The 9,207-nt window shown below is 41.0% G+C and overlaps 2 protein-coding genes and 1 long non-coding RNA gene across 5 annotated transcripts in view; 1 reads left to right on the top strand and 2 right to left on the bottom strand.

The window, feature by feature from the left end:
• The first annotated feature begins 277 nt into the window (after nt 1–277).
• LOC124255753 (putative inhibitor of apoptosis) overlaps nt 278–9,207 on the top strand; it is a 41,913-nt gene continuing 32,983 nt past the window's right edge. Inside the window, exons 1-2 of one of the 3 annotated variants that reach the window (XM_046689667.1) lie at nt 408–496; nt 1,179–1,575. In XM_046689667.1, the coding sequence (XP_046545623.1) occupies nt 475–496; nt 1,179–1,402 (246 nt within the window). In that variant the 5' untranslated portion in view covers nt 408–474 and the 3' untranslated portion in view covers nt 1,403–1,575. Of the gene's footprint in view, nt 329–407; nt 497–1,178; nt 1,576–9,207 lie in introns of those variants that run through there. The other 2 variants (XM_046689666.1, XM_046689665.1) reach the window with 2 other exon arrangements.
• LOC124255751 overlaps nt 4,251–9,207 on the bottom strand; it is a 68,965-nt gene continuing 64,008 nt past the window's right edge. Inside the window, exon 6 of the mRNA XM_046689663.1 lies at nt 4,251–4,551. Coding sequence (XP_046545619.1) covers nt 4,451–4,551 — 101 coding nt within the window. The 3' untranslated portion in view covers nt 4,251–4,450. The remainder of the gene's footprint in view (nt 4,552–9,207) is intronic.
• Nucleotides 4,857–7,403, bottom strand: LOC124255757. Its single transcript, XR_006892755.1, has 3 exons — nt 7,330–7,403; nt 5,162–5,196; nt 4,857–4,934 (listed from the first exon to the last, which is right to left on the bottom strand). It is a non-coding gene; the product is annotated as an uncharacterized LOC124255757 (long non-coding RNA).

The raw sequence follows: 9,207 nt of genomic DNA, 5'->3' as shown, positions 1-9,207 counted from the left end.
AATCATTACAAGGAGGGTAACCATGTCAGAACACACAGTGCTCGGTAAGTCCTATATACAATCATTACAAGGAGGGTAACCATGTCAGAACACACAGTGCTCGGTAAGTCCTATATACAATCATTACAAGGAGGGTAACCATGTCAGAACACACAGTGCTCGGTAAGTCCTATATACAATCATTACAAGGAGGGTAACCATGTCAGAACACACAGTGCTCAGTAAGTCCTATATACAATCATTACAAAGGAGGGTAAGTCCACACAGTAGTAAGTCCTATATACAATCATTACAAGGAGGGTAACCATGTCAGAACACACAGTGCTCGGTAAGTCCTATATACAATCATTACAAGGAGGGTAACCATGTCTCAGAACACACAGTGTTCAGTATGAGTCCTACAAGGAGGGTAACCATGTCAGAACACACAGTGTTCGGTAAGTCCTATATACAATCATTGCAAGGAGGGTAACCATGTCAGAACACACAGTGCTCGGTAAGTCCTATATACGCCGGTGTTGGTGGTCACGATGTGCATTGTGTTTACACAGAATGTACATGACAGATGCATCAATAATAGTAATCATACTAACTGTATATACATACACATGCATGCTCATCCAGTGATGCTCAGGGCTGATCATCGTTTTAATAAAGGGAACTACCTTACGTTAGATTATTTATCGAGATTTGGTTTTTGTGACATTGATTTATCTACATTGATGAAGAACCAATTCTTGTGAATTGTTGTTATAATTTATTTCCCTCAATTTCGGACGAAAGGAGTATTTCAGAACTTGGAAATGTTTCTGTTCAAGATAATTAAGCTGATATAAAGAGCAGACCCGTTTGTAGCTTCATGTACTATTTATCGATATCAGTATTCTTGTTGGGTATGATGAGGGTTACCTGTATAATATAGAGAGGTGCTGCCAACACACATCCGTGTTTCTCACTAACGAGGGATTTATAAGCCGTATACATCATAGTTATACATACACCCTAGGTGATTACAATGTTGGTTGGTTTCCTAAACGAAATCAGGCTGTTTGTTTATCTCCTAGTAACGTTGGAGTTGTTAGAAGACTCAATAGTTAATATTCCATCAGCAATGAATAAAATATTGACATAGCCATAATTGTTCACATGACAAGTGAGTATTTCCTATTTGTCCCCAGCCCAGGAGTCCGTGGAGTCCACTGCCGAACCCCAGCAAAACCAGGTTCAGGAGACCACAGGGCTACAAGATGAAGGCCTCTGCAAGGTCTGTCTGGAGAAGACCAGTTGCGTCCTGTTTCTACCGTGTGCCCATCTAGTCACGTGCATGGACTGGCGCACCTGCTTTGCGCAAATGTCACGTGTGCCGAGCATTCATACGTGGAACTGTGAGAGTTTACAATGAATGATAATTTGTTGTGAATCTTCAACAAGCCTCATTAAAACTGACTCCACAAAAACGTTATTTCAGAACGTTTGCGTAAATCCTTTAACATCTTTCGTGTATTAATCTTCAGGTTCATCAAAGTATTTTGTGCATTTAATTCAAAATGAAATAAATGTCTTCAGGTTGTGCCCTGGATGGTTGCTATTTGATACATACATACATGCATCAGTTGATTGTACATGCTGGCGATATAATAAAGTAGTATTTACTTGGTTCAAATAACATCGTTTGCATGTTTACAGCTTGTTCAACTTGATCTCATCAAGTGAATACTAATGCATTGCTTGACCGTGCCACAACTGGTTGGCTCTTTTATAGTGAAGGGGTGCACCTTTGTCAGTTGATTGTCAACATGTCCGATCAGCCGAGACCAGGTCGCCGTTTGACATCTCGTGTCGAGAAATCGTCAGCAATGTCCTAACTTAAAAAAAAAAAATAAGCTACAGACGGTTTAATGTTTCCGATGCGGGCTTTTAGGCAACGAGCAGAAGCAGCAGCAGCATCTTGTGTTTCCAGTGCAACCCCGGGCAGAATAGAACTGATACGAAGAAATCCGCAGAGGAGAGGTTTCTTGAAATTGGTGTAAACGGGTGGACTGATTGCTGCTTGGCGACTACTTGGACAGAAATATTTCAGTTGAACATGAAATAGAAAAAGTGATAATTGAACTGGATGTAGATGTAGAGAGTGACAGCGAGAGTGCATCAATTGTGAAAATAACTTGACGTCTGTACATTGTAAAGTTAGTAAACCAACCTAGATAGCATATGACTGTATAAACAATTCAATTAAAACATTGCTTTTAGCAATATTCCAGCAACATCACGGTGGGGACACCAGAAATGGGCTTCACACATTGTACCCATGTGGGGATTCGAACCCGGGTCTTCGGCGTGACGAGCCAACGCTTTAACCACTAGGCCACCACACCGCCCCTGTTTCGCACGAACGCAGCATTGATGACATCCTCTGCTCCCCTATTTAATTAAGTTAACTCGACCTGCCGTTTGTGCCATTTGACCTCCCGGGTCAGGCATATGTAGAGTAGCTCAGGGTCAAGCTAACTGAACAAGATGAACGTTTAGTGTGTTTCCGATTACAATTCATCTTACAGTGTTATAATTAAAGTTTTGTTTCACAAAATTTGTGAACGAATCCTACTTTCCAGATCTTGATTTGCCAATGCCAGTTCTTTTGTGTGCAGACATTGATATTCTATGTGAGGCTTACAAACCGACTAACGAAGCCATTGGGCTTATAGATATTTATAAGTGGTCATAAACGGTGTATGTATGCCCTTAAAAAATGTAGGGGAACCTAAATATAAGCGTTAACAAACTTTTCAAAGGAAGACATCTTATGTACGCACCACCATTTCTCTTTATCACCACCCCTAAACATGTTAGTGAACGCTATCTATCTTAGCTATCCCTAAACACAACGGATGCACGTGCACAAGGCAGTAGCCCCATACACGTGCATGGGGTGTCATTCTTCATTTTGACGGCTTTCAAGAATGTCGATAAATCAGGCTTTACATTTGAATAACATTACTCAAAAAGCAAGGATGGGTAAGTTCGATAAACAAAAGCAACATTCCTGCTGACTTTCGATATAAGTGTCGTGAAATGACACATTTTATATTGTATTCTGAAGTCTCAGTATTATATCATATGATTGCACGATAGTAATAAAGTTCAGTTTAAAATGACCTAAGCACCGGCTTGAAGGTTTACTCCTCAATCGCTCTCCGGTGTTGAGCTATTTTTGCATACACGCGCCTTTGGTTTCTATACATAGACGTAGGGGATTTCCATTGTGTTACTATATAAAGAAGGGGTTTTCCAACATGAGTGTCAGCAGAGTAAATAACGTTGCGGTAGGTGGGCAGACACAGTGAGTGATTGGGTATGGTTTCAGGTTGTTTTTAGCATTATCACAATGGGGGTGAAGGGAAGAGAACACCGAACACATTGAACCGGGCTACTCCGTGCTGGGAATCGAAGCCGGATCTTCGAGGTGAAGAGTAAAAAGCTTTAACCATAAGTATTCCCCAAAGCAAAACAGATGGTATGCGGTTACGTGTGTGAGAGTGAGTATGTGTGTGTCTCTTTCTCTACAGCATAAACCAACGCTTTGCTGACACGTGTCCTTTTAGTTCATTCATGCACGTGAATGGGGTTTGTATTGCACAGTTTTCAGTAATATCGACGACGAGACTCACCACACTACACGCACTGTACTACGTCAAGAATCGAGCCCTTTAATAACCAGCACGCTACTCCTTGTCACTGCAGTGATATCTCTTGTAATAACTCTGCTTGAAGTATTGAATATCTGGTGAGTGATAACACGGTAGTAACGTGACATAAATGAGTGTTTCCGTGAAGTGTGTGTAGCTGCATACAGCGAGAGGGCGAGAGGGAGGGGCATATTACATTGCTGGACGGCCATCAGTCACAATACTACATGCACGAAAGTATGTATGTGTGTGTACGTGTGGGTGTGTGCGTGCGTAGATATGTATGTATGTACAAATGTATATATGTATGTATACACACATTGGTTGAACATGTTGTGTGTACAAAGCCAACATATTTGAAATCTGTTTCAAAGGTTTATTTACTTTTGGTTTATAAGTAGATAAAAAATAAAAAGAAGATCAAATAACAACGTGTCTTTGATGCATATAGTTGAACCTTCACTAGCTCCAGGTGGTGGGATATCATTAGAAAGAAGAGCTTGTTATCCTCTGTCGGGTTTGATAGTCCAGAGACTACTCACCAAATCCCCTTCATCACCTCAGCTTCTATACCTTCCCAGCCTATGGTGCAACGCTCTTTGCACGTCCACAAGATTCTGATTAATGACGCAATCGTTGCTTGACGTGAGTTCTTCTGTTTCCACCTGGTGAGATGCAACTTTAACTTGGAAGCGAGATAGATCTTGGGGTTTGGGCAATTATAGCTTCTCGCCTGGGTTTGGAGATGTTCATTTCTGCTGCTATCAGCTCCCATGCAGCCACCGACGTGTGGGTGTGATCCTCCCGATGAGCAAATCAGAAACGACCAATTGTTGGCGGTCATGAGACACTCCCTGGAACCATTCTTCAACCCCATATGCAAAGACAACATCAGAAACTATCCAATTGGTATTCTCCCATACTTGACTTGAGTATACCATATGTTAAAATGACCTGATAGTTTTCTCATGTTGTACCACTGTCTATTTATAACATTTACAAGGATGAAATTTAGTTAAAATGTACGTTCATGGGATATACATGTATACTGAGATTTCACCAGTATTGGACTAAATTAAAGAGACATTTACGTACATTGATATAGATCATCTTTGGTGAAAGTTTACCAAATACGAAGCTTGTTTACAGGAGAGATAAAAACATACCCAGGAAAAGTCTTCCTGATCTGCCATGTCTTCGCCTCCAGTGGCCTCTTGATCAGATGCAGTGAAATTGGTGAGGGTGTTCCTGCATCAGAGTATGTAGTTCATCGATACATTGTCCAAATGAAGTAAGTGTTTTCTCGTGTTTATCAATTCTGATACTAAATTGCATGTAAATATATTATTCTGTTTCAGGGTACTACGAGAGTCGGCTGCAACCGAATGTCATTTTCAGAATATTTAATGAAGCACCCTAACAAATCCATTTTCAGTTCCTAGAAATATATTGTGGTCAATTATTATGTAACTTACGGCTATGTTTTCCTCAACGTGCCTTGACTGGAAACCTGAAATGATAATACAGTGGCAGTGAGCCGACGGTATCACAGTATCACGATATATCCTCCTGCTCATCCCTCATTTTCGTCATCATCATTTCAAACCCACACAGACACACACAGACACCACACACAGAGACAAACACAGACACTGACACAAACATATATGCAAACACACACATACAGATTTACACACACAGACATATACATATATACAAACACACAGACACCATACACATATACACACAAACGCAAACACACACACACCTGACACATATATATGTACAAACACACACATACAGATTTACACATACACAGACACACACACCACAAAGGCAAAACACACACACACTTACACATGCATACATACAAACGATGTACCCCCACTGTGCCCACTTTTCTTGGAACAACAAAATGCAGTTATCCGTAGAACAATAGGGGAATTAGTTATTAGTCTTTTCTACTATAACAAAAGTTAGATAATAGACATGTTATACCAACAACTGATTTTCTACAATATATTGTTATACTCCACCGCCATTTTGACTGTATGTAATAATTGATGTGTGTGATATGTACCTTATACCACCATTGGTGGTCTATTGAGAATAAAGTGAAGTGAGAACAAATGTCACAGTCATGTATATGTATACTGAGTCAAAAGGAAACTTCTACAAAATGTAATTTTTAAAAACAATGAAAAATATTTCTCTGATGATACATCTATGTATCCGAAATGGGATCCCTATCTTTCGACTCTAGAAAACGTTAGCAAAACCCACTCAAACCCATCCATTCGTCACGTGCAAATGACGTTAGTGCCAAATCAGGTTTTGCACTTCGCATCGAAGTTTTCTTCTATATGCACGTGTTTGGCAGATAGAGTCTGGAGACGACGTCGTGAACGGTATGCCCAATGTTGTGTACAGGAAGTCGACAGATTCGGGGGCGGAAGTTGCATGGTGTGGGGTGCTTTCTGTGGGAACAACCGTTCCCGACTTCTGGTCATCCGTGGAAACCTCACAGCTGCTGCTTACCGCGACCAGGTGCTCACCCCTGAACGTCATGGACTGGCCATCGAGGGTCCCCTGACTCTTCACTCCAATAGAGCACGTTTGGGATGCACTTGGCAGAAGGCTTCTGTGGTCTTAGGAACCAACCTCAGAATTTGCAGGAACTTGGCGCTGCCTTGCAAGAGCAATGGCGCAGAATCCCAAACCACGTGTTCACAAGCATCAGGCAGTCGATGAGGAGACGGTGTTTGGCAGTGGTGAATGCGCGGGGCGGCCATACACGATATTGAACTGAGAAATTTCGCATTTTTATTCTTGTGTCTTGACATTCTGTATACCCATGTTTTGGAACGGCGGTGTAGCCTAATGGAATTGATTATGGCACTGTCAGTGCATAGAGCATACATCACACCAGATCTCAGCAATGAAATAATAACAATTGAACCATCTTACCATCTCTTTTGTTCTTTTATAGTGCCCTGAAGAAAGAATAACAAAGTTTCTTTTTGACTCAGTATATATAACCACTGCCCACTAGCCTGATACAGACTATACCCCAATCTCTGTTGTTTTAACACTGCCCATTTCCATATGTGGGCACAGTGGGAGTAAAACCATACAAACACACACAGACAGATTTACACACAGACACCACAGACACACCCACAAAACAAACACATTGATTTCAGCTCAGCACTCCTCGATCGTTAAACACCACAACGTTGAACTTAACGAATACAGAAAGGTTTGCACCCGTATGAATATACACGGGACATGAGACAATCCACCCCATAAGTCACCTGCGTCCACGTCGCCCGCGTCACATCAACCATTCTCTGTATGAATCCTCAATATCAGTACACCGACTTTTATGACTAAATAACCCCATGAAGCCACAACTTCACCAGTAGTAACAACAATCTGAATCACATCTCGTGATCAGTTACGCCTGTTCTTGCATCACATTTGTATTGTGGGCCTGTGGTCGCCACCTCCACCTTCCAGTTATGCTCTGAAAGTTACCGTGTGACTAAACATTGAAAGAAGAAGTTAATAAGGTAAGCTAAGTTTGAAGCATCAGACAGAGAGTTGTTAAGAGAAATACTAGTATGTACAGTTACATACATACCTGAGGGAATCAACGGGAACAACTTCCTTATCTACTCTACACATGCAAATGAGCTGCATTTATGACCCGATTTACGTCACAATTGGAGCTGTACATGCGCAGTGGAAGTAACTTACTCATTTTAGATTCAAATTTTGAAAACATTTACATATACACAGTTATTTTCTGTTTTCAAAAAATTGAACTAATGAGAAAATAATCATCATTTTGTCATACAGCCTTGTGGAGAGGTTTTGTTTTACATGTATTTAATTTTTTGTCACTCTGCATCTTTATGCATGGATCCAAGTATGAAACACACGATGCCGTCGCAATTGTCTCCAGTATTGCAAATTCATGGGTAAATCAGTGAAAGGTAATGGCTATTTGATGATCATTGAACGATTTATCTGAAATTTAAGTTACCTTGCAAGAAAATATGTAGCACCATGCTCTAAACTGAACAAATTGACAAAGTAAACTGTAAATAATTCTGAATATATTCAGGATAAAGGTATATTTAATAGATAAATGATGACTTGCGTATTTCATAGAGTATTTCACTTTTATTGTGTTACTTGGAAAACTGGAACATAATTTTCATCCTATTCGTTCCCGTATGAAATGCATTCTACTGCATACATGATGGAGTGTTTGACCAGGAGTTGGGTGTTTGGGCAGGAGATGGGTGTTTGGGCAGGAGATGGTTGTTTTGGGCCGGAGGTAGGTGTGTGGGCCGGAGATGGGTGTTTGGGCCAGTGATGGGTGTTGCCCCGGTGATGGATGTTTGGGCTGAATATGGGTATTTGGACCGGCAATGGATGTTTTGGGCCCGTGATGGGTGTTTGGGGCTGGGTAATAAGTGTTTGGGCCGATATTGAGTGTTTGGGCCGATATTGAGTGTTTTGGGCCGATATTGAGTGTTTGGGCCACTAATGGGTAGATGATAAGATGAGATGCTAGAATAACAGTTCATTGTGCACCCGTCCCGTGTTATGTTGTGTTTGTGAAACTCAAAATGATTGTATTTTGCATAGCAGTTGAAGAGCAAACATTTTCTTGTCAAATCTGTCTGAAGACATTCCGATGCATCACATTCGTCTAGGCAAACCTATTTAAGAGATAAATCCCAGACACACCCAGGTACCCAAGACTAATGAAACAGTGTAGTTAACCCATGTCAAGATCACGCAATGTTAAATGTGAGTCACTCGTTATTCCTTCCTCAGTGGTAACACTCAGTGATAGCATGTCACCAGTCATTCGTGTCAGCACGGGTGACCCAGTCGAAAGTTCAGTTTGTTGTAACAATAGAGAAATGTAACACCGTAGATTCGAATCGCACATTCACCCTGCTTATGTTTCTTTGGTTATCTGATCCATATTTCTTTGTTGTTTAATGCTGCAATCAGCAATGTTCCAGCTATATAGCGGCGATTTGTAAAAAATCGAGACTGAACCTTAAAATCCAGTGGTGATCACCATGACAGAATTTTACACTATACAAATACCAATGCTAAAAACAAATAACTAATCGTTCAACACAGAACATAGCATTACATACTCAGAATGATTACAGCATAACATTTCACTTAGCATAACGAACGTTATTCAACACATAGACAAGTGATTGATAATCAGCATCTGACTGACTGACTGAGTTTGGTTTTACGCCGCTTTTAGCAATATTCCAGCAATATCACGGCGGGGGGACACCAGAATTGGGCATCACTCATTGTGCCCATGTGGGGAGTCGAACCCGGGTCTTTAACCACTAGACTACCCCACCGCCCCATCGGCATCTGAACATATCATGGTTACTGCAATGTTGTGCATGATATGTGTCAAGAACGTCAGCGGTCCTGACCTAACAACAAGCATGGGTTGCTGAAGACCAGT

This window comes from Haliotis rubra, unplaced genomic scaffold (assembly GCF_003918875.1).
Source record: "Haliotis rubra isolate DU_JTF1 unplaced genomic scaffold, ASM391887v1 Scf608, whole genome shotgun sequence".
Classification (NCBI taxonomy): Eukaryota; Metazoa; Mollusca; class Gastropoda; order Lepetellida; family Haliotidae; genus Haliotis; species Haliotis rubra.
This window is presented reverse-complemented; position numbering and strand designations above follow the sequence as displayed.